Genomic DNA, 20,891 nt, shown 5'->3' with positions numbered 1-20,891 from the left:
CTAGCAGTAAGTGTATTTAATTAATTCTTTGTTTCATGAGGCTTCTCATTCTGGAGAACTTTTTCTCGAGCAGTATAGTTAATTTATAGCATGTGATATTATTAGAATATTCAGAATCCCTTATTCTTTTGCATGTAAGTGTTTAGTCTGCCTTCAGAACTTAATGTGATTAGTTTTTTGTTTTTTTTGGGTTTTTTTTGGAGACAGAGGCTCGATCTGTCACCCAGGCTGGAGTGCAGTGGCACAATCTCAGCTCACTGCAAGCTCCGCCTCCCAGGTTCACACCATTCTCCTGTCTCAGCCTCCCGAGTAGCTGGGACTACAACTGCCCACCACCACATCCGGCTAATTTTTTGTATTTTTAGTAGAGACGGGGTTTCACCATGTTAGCCAGGATGGTCTCAATCTGCTGACCTTGTGATCTGCCCGCCTCGGCCTCCCAAAGTGCTGGGATTACAGGTGTGAGCCACCACGCCCGGCCGTGATTAGTTCTTAATAACCTGAAATAATGAGCCACAAAAAAACTGGGGTAACAAGATTTGGGACTGAACTTTTTAGTATCATGAAAAGGACTAAGTAGAGTAATAGAGATTTATCCCATTTGTAAGAATACAGAAGAGAGGAGATATATAATTAATTCTGCTTATAAAATGAAAAAAAAAATGCAACATATGTAGCAACAAGAACACGTCATTTTTGCAGGTCGTTATAGAACAGACATTCCATATTGTGTTCACCCTTGTCCACAATCATTGCCATAACAATCTGGTATACTTAGCAGTTGCTGCTGAGTAAGGGAGACTGTCTCTTCTATGAGATCTCTGTGTCAGCCAAAAAACACAGCAGTCTCATATGGGTCTAGAAACAAGACGTAAAACATGAAATACACAGAATTTCAGCATTTTTCTTTACATTGGAGGGATTTCTTATTAATCACTCTGTCTTCTATTTTAACATTTTTTAAATAAGAAACAAGTTTTGGAATGGGTTTTTCTCCTCAAATTAAGATTCTTTCCCATCTGATTGAAGACCTTGTCATTTCTAGACATGACAAAATGTCCACAACCGAATATGAAAACCTGTTATTAAGAATTGAAATGTATTTTGATGAACGGCATCTAGTAATTCCAAACCATGTTTAATTCTCCATTTAAGAAAAAAAAAAAAAAACATGGTTCTTCATGTCATTTCATAGACCTATCCTACCAAAGTTTTAAAAATATAACTCTCTATTCAGCCATCATTCATTCATTCTAAAGCTGTATTTTGAGTACCTGCCAACTTCTGGAGTCAAAGGTTTCTCTGATATGTCGGGCTTTCAGACTAATAAGGAGACAGCATACAAATAAATATGAAATAATATACAAAAACACATTCATGAAATCATCAGTAGTATATGAATGTTAGTGCAGGAGTAAATCAGAGTGATATGGGATTTCTCAGGGATGACTGCAAGTAAAAAATTTAAAGTAAGCAGTGGACAAGGAGTGGCAGAGAAGAGAAGAGGATGTGTTTCAAACACAAGAACTATGGGCAAAGGAGCATGGGGTTGCAAACAGCACAGAGGGAGAGGATGAGAATGATGGAAATATTCAAGTCGGATAGGGCAGCTTAATTTCACTTTAATGGTTTCTAGTTAGTGTATAGTTAAGATATATTAAAGGAAAATCATGTTGGAAAGGATAATGTAACAGTCTTTTGGAAGCTGGATTGGCAGAGGGAGTCATAAGCTCAGCAATGTTAAAGTATGAGGTGAAAACATTGTACTATAAAAATGGAGTTGAGCAAACAAATCTTAAATTATTTATGAAAGAAGAAATGACTAGGTTGGTGATAAGTTGATTAGGGACAGCAGTTTAGTTTTTAAGTGTTATAAATGAGTTGTGATTGACATCAAGTGAAGATTCTCTATATTCATCTGGTTACATAAAGAGCAAAATACACACAGGAGGAAGGAATACAAAGATGAGATTCACAGAGAGTTGATCTAGATTTAGAGTCAAATCAGTTTGCTGACTTTTTAGACTATGTGATAGACAGGGGAACCGGAGGTTAAACAACAACATGATCTGTGCCCTGGAGGAACTTAGCAATGCAACAGACATGAGTAGGTAAAACTTTAAAAATGGGTTAGTGCCAAGAGATCATGTCCTTTGCACAGACATAGATGGAGCTGGAGGCCATTTTCCTCAGCAAACTAAGGCAGGAACAGAAAACCATACGTTGCATGTTCTCACTTATAAGTGGGAGCTGAACATTGAGAACACATGGACACATGGGGGGAAACAACATGCACTGGGGCCTGTCAGATGGTTGGTAGGGGAGGAGGGAAAGCATCGGGTAGAATAGCTAATGGATGCTGGGATTAATACCTAAGCGATGATGGGATGATCTGTGCAGCAGAACACCATGGCACACGTTAACCTATGCGACAAACCTGTACATCCTGCACACGTACCCCTGAACTTAAAAATTTTTTTTAAAAGCACCTTGTTTTGCAGAAAAACAAAGAAAAAATGGATTCGTTCCAAAAAGAGGATGAGCATGATAGGAATGGAAAAAAAGAGACCTTGCTGAGAGATTTGGAATGACTGTATTTATTAGGTAACAGGAAAAACAGAAACTCCAGAAAAGAGAAATCTGAATGTTACAAAAAGAGCTAGATGTCACTTTTAGTATTGTTTGAAACATCAAAAAATTGGAAACAATTTAAGTGTCCGTTAGTAGGATAATTACTTTATATAAAAACTATGAGATGTATTAGAACTATTTTAAAATGAGATATCTATATGTGCTGATGTAGATAGATATTCTGTTATATATTTGGTGAAAATGCAGTTTACATGACTGACATTGATCTCGTTTATAAAATGAGGAAGGTATTGTAAAAATACGCTTATACAAATCTATATGTTTGCATATGCGTAGAAATAGGGCTGGAAGCCCACTCTGGAAGCCCAAACAGTAGTTGGTAGTGATTACACTTGAGGAGTGGAATCAGGCAGGGTGAGGAGTGAGAGCTTTGAGTGCTTACTCCATTTATTTCTCAATTATTTGGATTTTATTACAATGGGCATGCATTTTGTTATAATTGAAATATTTATTAAATAATTATAGATTCACGTGCAGCTTAAAGCTAAGAGAGTCCCCTCTGGGACTCTGATAATACATATGTTGGATCTTCTGTTTTTATCCCATAGGTCCCTGAAGTTTGGTTCTTTTATTTTTTTTTTAAGGCTGTTTTCTTTCTGTTGTTCACATTGTATAAATTCTATTACTCTCAAGATCACCAATTCTATCTTCTGTAATCCTTTCTCTACCACTGAGCCCATCCAGTGAGGGTTTTTTGTTTTGTTTTGTTTTGTTTTGTTTTTATTCTGTTACTGTATTTTTCAGTGCTATGATTTCCATGTAATAGTTGCTGAGATTGAGCGCTTTAGAACATGGTTGTAAGCTCCCTGGTTGTGAGAGTAAAGCAGGAAATAAGAATCATACATCTTCCTATCCAAGAGGTAGATACAACAAAAATTCTTGTAAACGTCAAAGAGTTTCTTAAACTGGACCTTGGGAGAATGTCTAACTAGAGGAGGTGGACTGGACTATTGGGGCAGCTCTCAGGGTAACTAGCAAGCAGTTTTAAATGTATTTCCTACATGTTTCTTGGAAGAAAACAATGTTAAATCCAAAAGAAAATCCGAATGATTAGTCAGTTTGAATTTACAGCCCCAGTTACCACATTTGACAAGGAGAAACTTGATTACAGAAAATGGGAAGACTTAGTAATGAACTGGAGAGAAGAGAGTTTAGTTTCATAGAGTCTCCCCAGTCTGAGAGGAAGTAATTACCTACATTGTGCTGTTTTTAAATTATGTGGGATGGTGACTGCTGCCTAAGTAACATCCCAGGAGTAGGGAAGACTCCATTCATCTTAATTAAGACACTTCATGGCCCTCCAGTTCTTTGAAGCATGGGTTTCTACAGGCTTACTGGCCAGAGTTGCAGAGAAAGGAAATTCATTGGCAAGTTAGACAGCTGAATAAAAATGACTGTATACAATATCCAGTGAGATTGGAAATCCTGTTGAAAAGAAACAACCTGGGGAGTCTAAGCTTTTAGCAGTGGAGGGATTTAGAAGAAATCTGTTGTGGAGTGGACCTAGTGGGAAAAATGATTTATTGAAGATGGTTCTCACTGCATGGCCTGCAGGATGGAACGAGTGGGAAGATTTAACTGGGGAGAAGGTCATTAGGTTGTCATTGTAATGCAGTATTTGAAAACCAAGCAAAGATCATTTCTAAGCACAGATTACAGTCAATGGTGTCAAAAGTAGGAGAGAGCATAACAAGCATGAGAATGAAGGAGGGCAAAGGTGGGAATTGGCGTTATTAGAGAGCACTTTCATCCAAGAAAATGAGAATGGGAATAGCAAAGCTATAGAGAAAACCCAGGAGATGAGGAAAGAGGAGCACAGCTAAGGTGAAATGATCTGTGAAAAGTCACCCCAAAACAGTACATTATTGAACACTTTCTTGTCAATAAGTATTATCAGGTAAAGGGGTATTTTGAAGATGCCAAATATGTGAATGGCGAATTGTGGAGTAAGAGTAGGATCACAGACTTCAGGAAGCAAACTGAATATGAGAAAAAAGCAAAATGGAAGATCTTAGATTGCTCATGGACTTTGAATTTTGAAAGACAGACACATCTCCTGCTATTAAAAAGAAAGTTGAGAATATGAATATGTGCAGACGGCATGAAACCCTGATACACATAGAATTTAATTTTTTGATAACTTAATTTCTGTATGATGGCCCATTTCAATATGATGATAGAAATCTCAAGCAGTTCAAGATTCTCTGTCTTCCATTTTCCCGTTCCCCATTCCTCATGGGCCATTGCTAATGGATCCCTTGCTTCTGTCTGTCTGCCTACAGCTCTGTGATCCTTCCATGACACTCACAGAAGCCACACTTCCACTTTTATACCCACCATGGCTCAGGAATCTCTTGAGGCTGTTTCCAGTACTGTCTGCCTAGTGACATAGACTCAGACATTCACTGTCTAGAGTCGTGCTTCTTTCTCTAGAAGCATAGTGCATGGCTTCTGGGACTCTCAGAGCTCTGTTCTCCTCTGCTCCTGTCCATCAGTCCCTTGTGTTTCTTGCCTGGGAGCAGAGTGGAGGCATGGTGTAGGAAGGTGCATGCTACACTCTCATGGTGTTTCGCCTACTTATTTATACCTGTTTGAAGGGATTTTAGGTGTTCTGTAAACACTTAAGAAGACTGCTCCTTTTTTTGGTTGAGGGGCTTCCTCCCCCTCTCCTCCATCCCATGTCTTTCCTGAAGCAGTGAAAATAAAACATCTTACCATCTTGAATGTCTTTGGATTCAGGGGAGTAGACCTGGAATAAATTGATTAAAATTTATACCGTTAAAATAACTACAAATACAAAAGATGGAGAGAATGAGAGCGTATTGTATTCTTCAGGGTGCCAGACATGTCTTCATTACTCACAACAGACTCTTTAAATGTAGCTATTGTTATCCCATTTTAAGGATGAAGAAACAGGTTGCACATGGTTATGTAATGTATCTGCTGGTCTTACCGGCCTGCTGCTAGGCAGAGGCAGAGCCGGTTCTTTCTGAACTGTCCTTTCCACCCTCCCTCAAAAAGCAAAGTTAAAGGGTGGAATGCAGTGTGAACATTTGCAGAAAGCCACATGGATATTGTTGGTCTTTGTCATCTCTAAGTAAATGATGGTGAGGAGCACCTGTAGGGTTAAAGAAAGCGCTGGTCGTAGCCAAAAGAGAGAAAACGAGCAAGAGCAAAAGAGACAGAAGTTGAGAAATCAGTGGCTAACGAGACTACTGTCTGAATTACGTTCAAAGCACTATGACACACCATGTGGGAAGCAGAAGCTGCAGGTGTGGAGGGAAAGCAAAACTGATCCCTGGTGTGTCAGGCATGCAGAGAGGAGTGAAGAGTGTGTGGCCCTCGAAAGCATGGTGGAGAAGTCGGTAATTCTAACAGTTAGCACAGGGTGGTAAATAGAAGCCTCATGTTTCTGAATAAGGAACACATCACTGGATTTGGAGGTGAAGTGCTATTTCATAATGGGAGGTAAAGATGAAGTTTAGCAGAATATCAGAAAGGTGAAGAAATTTCATACCATTGTGTTGGAGAGACCATAATTCCATATTGCTTCTCCATATCCTTATTGCCATCTATTATCCAATGAGTTTGAACCTCAAGTAACAAGAAACTAAAGAATGTTTATGATTTAATGATCTGGAAATGTTACTGTGGGCTGAACGCACCAACTCTTGTTTTTCATCTGATTATATGTGGGAAGGAAAAAAAAGTCAAAAACTGCCTAAAAGAAAATGACTTCATAGTGATTAGATGTAGTTTCAGATGCAGACTGAGTCTCTTCTGTGTGATCGTAAATGAAGGAATAGTTATATTTGTATGACCACTTGGTCGAGAGGCTGAAGTCAGATTATGATCAGGTGCTTAACATGGAATCTGGAATGTAACAGGAGCTCTATAAATGTCACTCGCTTTTCCTACACCTTCATTTATTCAACAAATATTTATAGAGGAGCTAATTTTATGCCACAGATAATGTGTTAGGATAGGCCACATTATGCTGCAGTAATGAAGACACTCCCCCACCCCAAATCTCAGTTGCTTAAACCCAACGAAAGTACATTTCTCTCACCTACTCAAAGTCTGCTGCATGTTTAGGTGGCTTTACAGGGCAACTCTCCCCCATGTGGCCACCCAGACTGCATCACTCTTTAAAATTAATCCTCTAAACACAAGACATCTTAAGGTCCACCACAGCAGAGAAATATCTAGCCAGAACTGCTTTTAGATTCTTTTGTCTGAAAGTGGCATACATCAACCCATTGGCCAGAAGTAGTCCAATGTCCTTATACTACTGGAAGAAGATGAAGATGGAGTCTTCTATGTGCTCTGAAAGAGAGAATGAGTGGATATTGATGAACACAAGTAGTATCTACCACTATTTAGCTAGGTGCTGGGTCCTTAGTTGTAAACAAAACAAGTAACATTTATCCTTTCCTGATGGAACTCTCAAGCCAGAGTGACATGCTCCTGGAAACACTATAGCATTCATAAAGAACCAGTGTTCTGCCCAAGCAAGGGAAGAAACTAAAGAGATTGTATTCAATATGTATAAAGTTATGTGGAAAAATAGGAAAGGATAACAGTTCAGTGTAAGTGACAAGTATGGAGAACTTAGAAATCCTCAATAAATATTTACTGAATGAATGTTAAGTGATGAATAAGAAGAAATTTAGCTCTAAGAAACTAAACTGGAAAAGCAACAGAGAGAACAGATATAGGAATAAAAAACACATGGAAACAGTTTATGCTTTTCAAATGTTCTGAATAATATTTGGGAATAAAAGCTGTTCTTGCTGTATCTACTGCTTCCAGTAAGCTTGAAATATTTCTGTGCTGGTCTCTTCTGCCGTAGTGGTGGTGCGGAGGAATGAATTCCCAGCCAGACTGTTTCATTCTTACCTACTCAAGAGTATGAAAATTGTTGGGAAGCTTGGACTCTGACTTATCCTCTGGAATATTTTGTGAAGACTTAAATTGTCTTGATTGGCAGCTGTCAAATATATAGGGATTATAGGAAAGGAGGATTTATGCTGCTGTAAATACTGAAAATGTTACAGGGCTAAGCAAAAAGTCTAGTAATTTTATGGTGGAATATTAGAGATGGATAATTTCTTAAAAGCATTAAAATGATTTCTATAAAGATGTTCATTAAAGAAAAAATAGAAAACATGCAAAAAAAAAAAAAAAGAAAAAAGAAACGTAACAACCCCTAAAGATAATTTCCAATAACTTTTGGTATACCTATCCCAAACTTTCCTAGACATACACATTCATTTGTCTTAGAAAAACACGTCACACAGATCATGCCACTCTGTCATCTCCCTTTTACTTTACAGTATTTCTTGAATATTTTTCTACTTCAAGAAGTATATTTATGCAATATTTTTTAATGGCTGCATGGTATTGCATCATATATGTGTGTCAAAATACATTTACTTATCATTCCATTAGGTCATTTACAGATGGTTGCTATTGTAAACAATGCTGTTATGAACATACTCTAGCTGAATTTCTGTGCACATCTTTAATTATTTTATAGAATAACTTTCCTAAATTGCAGTGACTTGGGGAAAAGTCATGTATATTTTAAGGCTTATTATTTACATTATCAAATTACCCTTTAAAAGATTGTTTCAGTTTACATTCCTACCAGCAGTGGATGAGAATAAGAGTGTTAAGGAGCCCATAAATCTACAAATACGATTGTAGCGAATTGGGCATACCATTGTACGTATGTTTAATATTGATAGCTGTTAGCAGAAAGAGGCACTCAGTATATTATCTTTAAATCCCACATTCTACGTATTGAATGCTTTATTCTAAAATCATATGTATGAGAGTTTCACATTAAGTTTTCTAGAAAGGAATTTAAGACAAATTCACATATTATGCTAAATGGGTTCATTAATGTCATAGGCTCTGGGGTAAAATTTCTGGATGATCCATTGTATAGCTAGAATTAGTTCTTTACTAAACAAAATATATTGAGCTCTGCCATTGAATATCATCCGTGCCTTGATATATGGCTGTAGCCAAATATTTGTGTGTATATCTTTAATAATTGAATGTTAGGCAATTTCTCATTTTTCTAAAAAGAAAACCCCAATTTTTTTTTCAACTAAATTGATTATATTAAAGTTTGCATGACATAGATGAAATAAACTTGTATATTTATGGTATGTAATTTACTAATTTAGACATAAATAATACTTTAAATGCATACTGTAAGTAATAATTTTTAGAAGTATTGCTCTTTTCCCACCCTTACATTTCATGAAGCAGTTTTGGTCCAATTTCCCCTTCCATGCATTCTTGACCTCATAATGTTGGCACCTCTTCAGGCAACTGGCCTGTTTTTACCACCTGTCATCTGGAATTGAGTGTAAGTAGCTTGGGGTGCAGGACTTTGTGAAACTGTGTGATGGAAATCTTTTCCCCAACTATAAAAAAAAGAAGAAAAAAAAAAAAACGCACTTACTACTTATCTCCAGTAACCACTTAAATCTGTTACTTTTTTTAGTGATTTTTAAAATGCTTGTTTTCGACAACATCCAGCACTTAGAATTGTTAGGTCATGTCTCCCAAAATAATTACCAACTCAATATTAAATTCCTTTGTTTCTGTTTTTACCAGTCCCATTGAGTGAATGATTGCTAAAACCATCCAAAACTCTCATCAGTTGTTTCAGGCTAATCCATGTTCCCTAAACAGTACTTTGTTTAAAATAAAATAATTGAGAGAGTGCCTGGTATTATGAGAGACTTTATAAGGACTTTAGTATAATATGCCTCTTTTTCTGAGGGATAACGTTGGGAATGAAAAAATCTCACCTTACATTCAGTCGTATATTACAGTTTAAACAAAAAGAGGGGATTCACACAAATCTCTTTTGTGTTCTTATGCAAAGTAACTATTGAATATGAAAGCTTTTGTCCACCTATAGGAAATAGCTAAAGAATACAGCAGGATTGTAATACATTTATCTTGTATAAAAACACTGAAAATTGAGGTTTATAAAGCCTGCTGCTTTGAAAATATTCACACTGGAATCTTTTAAGAACTACAGCTCTACCCGATTAAACCTCCTCCCAACTCCAAACCTCGTCTACTTTTACTTTAATATCAAAAAATAAAAATAAAAAACCCAGCCATATTTAGAATATAAGGTCTCTTAGGTATCCGTAGCCAAAATTTTGGAACTCAAAATGAAAAATGTAGAGAAGCGAATGGCTAGATTTCCCTATGGTGATACTCCCACTTTAAGATATGTTATTTCCAATCTTTTCATCTAAGTATTTCCTAGAGAATCAGACTAAAAGAACATTTTATAGATTAGGTAGGTGGCAGCTATTTGATTGATATGGTTGAAGATGGCATAGGGCATATTCTTTACTTTCAGACTGTTTTGAGTCTGTTCTTGCCCATAGCAGTAGTATCTATGAGAACTATCCAGAAACTTCCCAATGGTACATGTATGTAAAACACATCATCTTATAAAGCAATGAACATTTTACCATTGCATTCTTTATTATTTGAACTAAATCAAACTGAGAGATATAGAACTTAAATGGCTATAGAACTCTAATTGTATAAGATATTATAATTTCATAAGATTATAAATGTTGTTTTAAAATGTTAATTAGAAGATACATTTGTTTTAATTCATGATACTGAAAATATTGACTGAATTGTGAATTAACACATTTAGGGTTGCAGATGTCATTTTTCATGAGATTTCCTGAATGATGTAATTTTCATATTTCATATAGCAGTTTGATCAATTTACAGATTTATTTTACATAATTAGTAAATGGGAAATTCAATTGCTGATACATAACTATTTTTCCATAATGTAAAAAAGAAGTTAAAATTCTGAATTATAAATAAAAACCAAATATTTTGAAGACATCTGGTCCACATCTGTCTGAAATAAGATAATTTAAAACAGTGTAATTAAATGCAAGAAATACTGAAATATTCACACCTTAGGATGTTAAAAAAAAAAAACTCACTTCATTTTGATGTTATTTGTTGAATTGTAGAATTTTTTTAAATTTTAGTGTCCTTTAGCCTCTCATTTTGTCATTTACAAAGAAGACTGACAAGCTAAACAAACAAAAAACAATCCATGTGTTCCAAAGCCTCTACTAAATGAAAGAATTATCTTTATTACTATTCTTTTGTATGTGCATAACTTCACTCCTAAGTTAATACTCAAAAGACATAGACCCAGACCTACCTCCTTTTGATGTATTTATAATTCTCCATTCAATTATTTAAAATGAGAGATTAGTGAGAGGGTCTCTAATCTCCCTAAATTGTGCGTTCCTTGTGGGCACAAAGGAGCTCAGTAAATGTGAGAGGAAGGTATTCAGACCTGTGGAAATGAAAAGCATCGTTGGTACATTCTTATGATCATTGGAGAGTCAGCCTTTGAAGATCGGTCTTTTCTTAAATTAAAAAAAAAAAAAAAAGTTTATTTTTAACCTTTGTTAAGTAGAAAATTAACCATTTTAGGGAAAAGTAAATACACTATACTTTCTGTAGTCTAGCCTTAATATGTGAAAAGGCAGATTTCTCCTTTAAGGCTGCAGATCCTTAAAACTTCAATAGGTCTGGGTTCTGATCATAAGAGACAAGTTTGTGGACATGAAAACACTGCTGATGCTATAGTGTGAGGTTATAGGAAGAAATCTCCGCTTGGATACCAGAGGCTCCCCAACCAGCAATAGACTATGAAAAAAATTGATACTGTAGGAAGTGAAGCCACTTTTCCTAACACATGCCCTGAGGTAACACAAGTTATATTTCGTGTGTTTATTTCCAGGGAGCATGATAAAGATCCAGAAAGCTTTTTTAAGGTATTAATGCATCTTAAAGACTTAGGACTCAATTTCCACGTGTCTATCCTTGGAGAAACCTTCACAGATGTCCCAGGTACCTCTGTTGAATTTTCTAATGTGTGTTTTTATAGATGATATAAGCTCTACAACGTAAGTATTAATTTCCATGTTTCCCTTTGTTAGAATAATCAAGATGAGCACTGTTAACCAAAAGATTATACGATGGCATTAAAGTCTGATTCAATTAAAAAAATACATAAGTAAGCATTCTTTGATTTCAGTTGAGAATGTGAAATCATCTCTTTGATCAAATATAGTTTGTACAATGCATCTTGATGTAAAAAAAATATATTACTTTAGGCATCTTACCACGTAAAGAAAGTGGGAATTTGTAATTGGATATATAACCTCTTCCCTCTGGGGTCACTGGTTTGAAGCCTGCTCACATGGGTATTGGCTGAAATACATTAACATCTGTTAGGTGGCCTATGTAAAGCATTTTGGCATCTAACTTGTAATATGGAATGGACTGTAGTCCATGTCATAGTTGTCATTGGTTCGTGCCTTGTTTATTGAACTTGAGAAAGACAAAAATCAGAAGCTGATAGCAGCAGATCCTCTCTTTATTAATGGCACATGGAGCCTTTTCAAAGAGCCATTTCCTTCACCCTGCATCCTCACTGGTCACATTTGGGTCAGTAAAATGAGGATTCATAAGCATACAAGTTACACAAGTATTCATGTTTTTTAAGCTTTGGGTGTTCAGCATTATTTGAAAAATCAAATGTACAAGCAACAATATTTCAGAAGTAACAAGCCATTATGCATTATAACTCCTAAGGAACATCTAAAGTTTACTTTCACTTAGCAAGTGCTTCTTGATTCTAGTAGTGTCAGGAACTATACCCAGCGTGCATCTCAGTAGCCTTGTCTCATATGGCTCATTGTCTGCCCTCTGCAGCTGTGGGTGCTGACCTTTTCCCAGTTCCCCTAAGACACCAGGTTTCTTGAGACCTTTGGACGTTTGCCTGTTCATTTCTATTTCATCCTTTTGATCTCAGCTCAGGGGCATTTTCTTTTGCTGTGAAGCTTTGTCATGATTTCTCAGCACCCCATACTTTGTCTTCATGGTACTTACCTCAGTTATAAATTTATATATGTATAAATTTTTTCATCTTTTTCATGCATATGCACATAAGCACACATGGCCCATACACACTGGAATGTAAATGCTATGAGGACAGGGACTGTATCTGTCATGTTCATCATTGTACCCCAAAGCCCAGTGCAGTGCTTGACACAATGGTGGAGCTCAGTGAATATTTATTGGACAAATAAGTAAAAATAATGCAAACTCCCTGCTCTCAAGAAATTTATCATTTTTTTTTTTTTTTTTTTTTTTTTTTTTTGAGAAGGGAACACTTGTGCCTACACATAGGCAACAGAGGATGAAACACAAGGTAATACAATTATACAGTTATCTAAGCCACACAGGTGGTTTTGAGTGTTAATTGAAGGGCTGGTACTTGAATAGCCAGAAAAGAAGGATTAAGTTATTCCAAAAGGGGAAACAACATGGGCAAAGCACAAGAAGTCAACATTTAGGAAAAGGTGATTAAATGAGAGAAAAACTTCAATGATGAGTGCTGTGAGGTCATTAAACAGAACAGGAGATTCTACATGCAGACCTTAATAAGGAAGTTGGTATGTGCATTACACGGGTAGGGTAGGGCCCACATGTGAAGGAGCTTGATAACCAGAGTAGACTGGGCAAAGGTAAGGAATAGGGAGCCTAGATCTTGAACAGGGAAGAAATATGATGAAACCTGGATTTTAGGAAGCTGTGTCTTGCAATGATGTGTAGACAGAATCACAGTAAGACCCTCTGGTAGTAATCCCAGTGTGATCCTATAAGGTGCTGGCAGAGAAATCAGTGAGAGGGCTCTATGAGAGGGATGTTCTCAAGGAAAGCACAGAAGAGAATTTGATAGATGGGTGGCTGTAGAGAAGGAAAGAAAGAAAAGATCAGCTCATTTGCAAAGCTCATAAGTTCAGTTTTGTTTGTACCAGCTTTGAGGTGTTTGTGGATGGACTGAGAAACGATGCTGGAGGAAATTCCCCCCATCAGAAAGCTTCTTAGCTGGTTTTACCACTGGGTACTTTCAGGCCACCACTACAAAGAAGACTCGGTTTTTACTCAAAAGCCTAAGTTTTGGGATTACATCTCTCCTCTCCCACACATTGATCTTGAGCTATTTAGAGCAATACGGAGGGTTGAAAACAGGATGTGGAGTGGTTAGGGGTCCAAGTACTTAGTGCTCAGTAATTACAGGTGACTAATTATTGTTCACTTTGGCTTCGCTTCCACACATACTTACTGAGCACTGTGGAGGGGACATTCCACAGTGAACAGCGCTCAGTTTCCCCCTCTGGGATCTCTGTCTAACTGGGATGCTGTGAAATACACAGGGAGTACTGTGAAAGCCCACAGGAAGGGATAGCATATTATCTATACACATGCTTCTGTTACTCCTAGTAGTAAAAGAGATTTTCTTCTGCCTCAGCCACTGGTTCATCTCTACCATTTCAAATGTGTATTGACTCTTTACGACCACGGCACTTCACCTTGCACAGAGAAGGAGCCCGGGTGTGGAATGGATGAAAGAGCTGGTAGCTTTCCAGGTTGTGCCCTTAGAAGGCCGTTTTGCTGGTCTCTACAACAAAGGCTTCCTAACAGGCCATTCTGTGTCACTTCAGCCATTATTGTCACCCCTCTAGCTTATGTAACAGATTCTTAGATAGCATTTACTGTATTCCATGTGTTGTTCTAAGCTGTTCATGAATATTAACTCTCTAACCCTTTATAACAATCCTGTTCAGTATTGCTATCTCCATTGTTTCCCAGGTGGAAAAACAAATAGGCCACTCAGCTAGGCAGTGCTTTAGCCACAGAGCTATACTGCTTTTTCATGTTCTTTTTTTCTGACCCAACTGTTTTTCTAACTTTAAACATTAATTTTTCCCCAACTCACCATTCAGCACTCCTAGTCTCTTATCTAGTGCTTCCACAAAAAGAATTACCTAGCTGGCATGCATTTCTTTGTCTGAGATCTCTTTGGGTACTACATTAGCATTTCTGGCCGGGTGCAGTGGCTCACACCTGTAATCCTAGCACCTTGGGAGGCCAAGGTGGGTGGATCACCTGAGGTCAGGAGTTCAAGACCAGCCTGGCCAACATGGTGAAACCCCATCTCTACTAAAAATACAAAAATTAGCCAGGTATGGTAGTGCACGCGGGTAATCCCAACTACTCAGGAGGCTGAGGCTGGAGAATCACTTGAACCTGGGAGAAAGAGGTTGCAGTGAGCCAAGATCATTCCATTGCACTGCAGCCTGGGCAACAGAGTGAGACTCTGTCTCAAAAAAAAAAAAAAAAAAAAATATATATATATATATATATATATATATATATATATATACACACACTATGTGATACCCAGCCAGAACAATTGCTCTTAGCACTGTTAACATTTGTAAGGATATGGTTCTCTTGTAAATAATTGCAATTATTATGCTAGTAATAACTTCCATTAATTGAAAATGTGCTTTCTTGGCCATTTGCGTGATTATTTTATGTAATGCTCATGATACTCCCATTGAGGGTAGGTATTACCCTATCCCATTTTATAGGTAGAGAAACAGACTCTGAAAGCTTAAATCACTTTGATTACGTTGCCTATAAGTGAGTCAAGCTTTTCTCTTATACATACAAGCCAGAAGGATTGGAAAACCAAGAAAGGCTTAGTGTATTACTGCAGGACCACTGATTACTCTGCAGCTTTGTTTTCTTTCCCTCTCTAAAGAGCTCTTGGGGGGAAAGTAGCACACCACTGAGAGATGGCATTAGTGCCAAGTTTTACTGCCCTTTTTGATGAAACATTCATCACTAAATTTCTTTTGAAAACTGTAATTCAGCAACTTTGTAGAGTCTCTATACTGTTGATTGTTTTTAAGCAAAAATTATGTTGTTACAAAGTTTTTGTAATCCTTTTCCTAAAAAGTATAGTAGAATTAAGAGTGTCAGTTATAATTTATAGCACTACACTTTATAGGTCTTTTGCATCATCTCTTCATTCTACAGAATCAGTGACTTTTCCAAGGTGGGTGAGATGGGCAGTAGATAGTGGCAGGGTTTGGAGTAGAACCTGGGAGTCAGTTTTCCTCAGCCCTAGTCACTGCTGTATTTTTTCAATAAATGTTTTTAAAGTACGTTCTTTGCGCCAGGCACTGTTCGACATTTAGGATGCAATGGTGGTGAATGAAGTAGACATGTTTTGTGACATTTGAAACTTGTAGTCCCACTCCAGTGCTTTGTTCATCACTTACAAGAACATTCCTTAAAAATGATAGAACTGACATTTCTTGAGCACATAGCATGTGCTAGACACTGTTCTCAGCCCTTTACGCATAGTCTTCACAATAGCCCTGCGAATTACCATTTACAGCTGAAAAATGTAAGGCACAGGGAGGTTAAGTCACTCGCCAGAAACCACCCAATCAGTCTACCTCAAAGGCAAATGCTCAGCCTGTGCTCTACAAAGAAATTCACAAAATCATCTGTTTTACAGGTAAAAAAGCAGGAGTTGATAATGGTGAGAAATTCCTGGCCACTCATGTGAAATGTGTAGGGGAAAAAAACATAGTACACATAGAGTTCAGTACTACCTACAGTTTCAGGCACGCAATAGAGGTCTTGCAATTCATCCTCTGTGGATAAGGGACAGCTATTTCATTGCCTGTAATACTCTTGCTGGAAACAACCCAGCTGGTATCTGAAGACACATCTAGCAACTATGTCCTGGAAAGCACAGCAGATATGAAGTGGAGGTAGTCTCTGTAGAAATGGAGTTACTTAGCACTTACAGGTGACTTGGCATTTTGTAAAGCTTTTAGTGGTTTTCAACCAGAGATTCCCACCTCTACTTCCAGGGACATTTGGCAATGTCTGAGACATTTTTGGCTGTCACAACTGTTGCACAGTGGGGTGGTGCTCCTGGCATCTAGTAGGTAGAGGCCAGAGGTGCTGCTAAACATTCTGTGGTACACCAGACAGCCCCCATGGCAAACAGTTATCCAACCTAAAATGTCAGTAGTGCCTGGATTGAGAAACTATCTGTGGGAATTGAACTCAGCAAACCAGGCTTGGGACTGGGTCTCTTGAAGCTTTCTAAGTTAACCCATGTTCATCCATCTGTGCAATAAAAAGGAGGAGATGGGAAAGGGAAATAATAATAAAATCACCTGCCCTATCAGCTTCAGTGAGTTATAATGAGGATTTCAGCACAATTAGATAATTTGAGGGAAAGTGCTTTCTAAACTACTATGCAGATTTTATTATAGGATTCATGGACTTGCCTCCAGAGTTTGTACATGGAATGAGTTTTTAATGCATTTTGGATCCATAGGAGACATGAATGATCCTATACGTTAAAAGTTCACTTTGTTTTTATTCAGAAAATTGGAAAGGTCATTCTGCTACATAAAGCATCTGCATCAGACTCCATATTACAAATGAACCAAAAAGCCTAGAAGCTCCTCAATGCAAATATTTGAGTTTTGGCCAGTTCTCATGATAAGGTCACATTGTTAGCCCTTGAGATTATTTAAAAAAAAAAAAAAAAGAACAAAATGCTTAAGATATCAAATAAGTGGAATGTGTTTGTATACTTAATAGTTTCCCACAAATGGTAATTCTAAACAAAATATTCTTTTCTGTGAACTGCCAAAGCCTTAAACAAGCGTTCTTGTTTCCATGCTGCAGACATGGTGGGAAAAGGAGTTTTAGCTTTAGACATTAGGGCAGCCAGAAAGGTTACAAGGAAACCAAAAACCTGAACTATGGTTTTCGCAGACAGAAGTCTTTCTGTTTCACCTTTAATTTGAGGTTAAAAACAGTATATGGAAAGCTTCTGGTTAGTATCTGGTATGACAATGGTTATTACTATGATCTTGGCATATTTCTGGTTCTTGGCTCTGGAGTCAAATGTTGGATAATTATATAACATTTCCGTCCACTTCCATCTTCTCCTTCGCTAAGCTCCCAGCTCCTGTCTCATTTTCAGCAGAGCAACTGTACTAAGGGGGAAATACTAGAAAGGTTCTAGGACACAAATAACATACATCACCCTAATATAAAGTTTTAAAATTTTGTCACAAGGAGAGCCTAGCAAAAGGAAAGTTACTAATGTATTGATAAATGCTGAATTATAAGAAGATTAGGCCAGGCACAGTGGCAGAGAGAGACCTTGTTGTCTCAAAACAACAACAACAACAACAAAAATACATTGAGATGAAGTTAATGTACTAGTAAGATTGAATAAACTGATTTTTCTCCAGACCATACCATTCCCTAAACCTTTTCCTTTTCCTTATGATTTTTTTATCATTATTCATTTCCTAACATATAATTACTTACTGAGTTCCTGTTATGGTCTAGCACCACGTAAAGTATTGTGGATACCAAGAGACGAAGACATGGTTCCTCCCCTCTGGAATCTTTCTGGCTCATTAGAAAACAAAAATATTTATATAATTACATTTTATTATATCACACTCTTGTTTATATTGTAACATTTTAATAATTTTGAATACATTATTTACAATGTTTATGGGCAAACCTTATAGCAGTCTAGTGATTTAACAAGTATTAACCTCCCCAAATTATAGCTGAGGAAATGACACATATTAGCTCCATTTTAGTAGCATGGACTTGAAATAGATTCTCAGTAGACAGAGCCACCTTCACATGATTCTTAGAAATGGACACATAGTTACTTTCCCGAGAACATGATTGAGAAAGTCGGTTTTCAAGAATCTGAAATTCAAACTGAAGTCTTCTGTCTCCCAATCCTTTGCTGAAATAAAGAAATCAACAAAACATAATGGGAGAAGTAAGGAAGATTCAATTAAAGGTAGGCGTATAAGCTCCTGACAGAAAAAGAATACATGCTAAATAGAAATGATGGTATCCCTTAAGATAATTTATGAAGGTAACAAGGCTCCAATTAGGGTGCCAGAATATTACTTTACATATCCTCACAAAATGGTTCTAAAATCCAAACAAAATAAATAAATGAAAGGGCAAACTAGCAAAGGAATCACAAAGGAAAACATGTCCTACCAAATTCAGAACACGTATGAAGTGAGAACTTTTCAAAGAGTACCATACAGATTTAAAATATGAAAGTAAAAAAAAAAAAAGAAAACAACTAGGCAGAAATGGAGAAGCAGAAATAAAACTTCTATATACATTTAAGAACCAACAAACTTTACTAATACAAAATTTACTAATACACTTATCCCAGCTCAAAAACAGAGTATTTTTTCTTAGTGAAATCAGTTAATTGAATAAAATAAATAATGTTTATATGATAAAACAACAAATTATACATTTATAAGTAAAGGTTTGCAGTAGCATCAACACATTATTATAAGTACAGTAATCTACTGAATTCTTACTCCGTACCAAGCCAGGGCTAGGCTTTTACTGTGGTATCTCATTTTATATCACAGCAATCCCCTCAATAAGTATAATTACTCTCCCCTATGTATGGGTGAGGACACTAAGGCTTTAGTTGAATAACTTGCCTGAGGTCACACAGCTAGTAAACAAAAGAGATGATAATATCAGAAGAAATAAATACTAAATCAACTTTTAGGGGAGAAGACTCTCTAATTTTACCAGTAATGAAATACATGTAAATACAAAAAAAAAATTATGAGCGAGCAGTTGCATTGAACAAAACAATAAAAGTAAAGACTTGTAACTAAGACTAGCCCACTTGTGGGCAACCTCTGCATGTATGGTGATGATGATGTACATTATTTTTCCTGAACTATATTACTCTACCTTTTGTTTGACTCAGTCATTTCACCAGGGAATGTATCCCACAGAAATAATTCCAAGAAGGAAAAAAACAGATGACAAAAGTTGTTCTTGCCTCATTCTCTTCTCTACTGTCCCATAGCGAACAGGTGACTAAGATCTTACTCTTTCTTGATCGCATGCCTCATTCTGATTCTGTTGCCTCTTTTCCAGTTCTTGCCCTTTTCTTCTGGGCCCTTGACTCCTACAGAAGCTTCAGATTAGCCTCCCAGACTCTGGATACCTTGACACTGAGTTCATCTACTTGCTATCGTCAGTGTTCCTTCTAAACCTACAACGTCCAAGAAGATAATCATAATAGTATAACAATATTAAGTATTTGTGTCAGATTTTCTGCAGGATGAACTTAATTTCCTTTATAGCAGGGGAGGTTCTTCAAAATCTCATCCCAGACTAGCTCCTCATGAATTCCAGTTATCTTTGCCATTTCCGGAATACATCTGTGCCCTTACCCACCTCCATGTTTTGTGTTATTTGTTGCTTAAATTGATTTCTTCCTCCCCATGTAGACAAAATCAAACCCTTTCTCCACCTGGTTAAATCCCAACTCTATAACTCTTCTCTTTCCTTCCTGTTGCTTCATGGCATCTGTACTCATTCCATCAGTTGCAAAGCATGTATCACGCTGCACTATAGTCACTTGGCTGCCATGACAGGGCCATGGTATAACTGACCGGAAGGCACTTTGTAGGTGAAGAGTAGAACTTTTGAAACAGCCCCACAGAAGAGGAGTCTGCAGCACTCCTGGTGGGAGCGCTACCCTGGCCCAGCTTTTATTGATAACCTAACAAGGGCGAGGTTCCCATTCAGTACCTGTGAAGCTATCTTTTCCTTTCTCAGGAAAGGCTTGTTAACTAGGCTGATACCCTTCCCTCCCAAATGCTCAAAACATTCACCAGCTGCAAATAACTGGTAACAACTCACTCTCATTCCTCAATGTGTCCTGTGAGAATCGTTGTTTTTTCTAGGATCACTCCCAGGCATGCCATCCCTGGGCTTAAAGTCTACTCCTGCAGCTTCTGTAAGTGGAATAATATTTTCTACTGAAACCAGAAGATTCATTGCAACTCTTAAGGCAAGATCATCTATCCATCCTACCAGGGAAGACCATGAGGATAATGAGTTCTGGAATACAGCTCCCAAAACATCTCTCAAGAAATTGTTCTCCAAAATTATAAGTATGAAAACATCACTGAGGGAAAGTGCTCTGTCATTTTCATAAACTGTCCTCAAAGTTTGAGAAATGTGCACTTGGAAAAGACCCAGGAAAATAAATTAATTAATAGAAAAGATCGACATTAATAGACAAATAGGAAATTGGAAACAGACCTTAATTTTGAAAGCCTATAAATGTATATGAGATTTAGGGTTGATGGGAGATCTTAGGATGTAGTTGCTATACTTGGTTTTGAGTTCCTATAGTTGTATACTGGTCATGATTTGGAGTGTGG

General features: G+C 37.1%; 1 protein-coding gene across 35 annotated transcripts in view; it reads left to right on the top strand.

Annotated features, from left to right (window-relative positions):
* Positions 1-20,891, top strand: part of GTDC1 (glycosyltransferase like domain containing 1) — a 393,230-nt gene that overhangs the window by 333,969 nt on the left and 38,370 nt on the right. For 21 of the 35 annotated variants that reach the window (XM_007964893.3, XM_007964892.3, XM_073019656.1 and 18 more), the window contains 2 exons: positions 11,480-11,589; positions 20,409-20,618. The exons of 2 other annotated variants lie outside the window; for them this stretch is intronic. In XM_007964893.3, coding sequence (XP_007963084.2) covers positions 11,480-11,589; positions 20,409-20,618 — 320 coding nt within the window. The remainder of the gene's footprint in view (positions 1-11,479; positions 11,590-20,408; positions 20,619-20,891) is intronic. 12 more of the 35 variants (XM_038000665.2, XM_007964901.3, XM_038000669.2 and 9 more) reach the window with 1 other exon arrangement.

This window comes from Chlorocebus sabaeus, chromosome 10 (assembly GCF_047675955.1).
Source record: "Chlorocebus sabaeus isolate Y175 chromosome 10, mChlSab1.0.hap1, whole genome shotgun sequence".
NCBI lineage: Eukaryota > Metazoa > Chordata > Mammalia > Primates > Cercopithecidae > Chlorocebus > Chlorocebus sabaeus.
The sequence above is the reverse complement of the archived record's forward strand: the minus strand, read 5'-3'. Positions and strand labels throughout refer to the sequence as shown.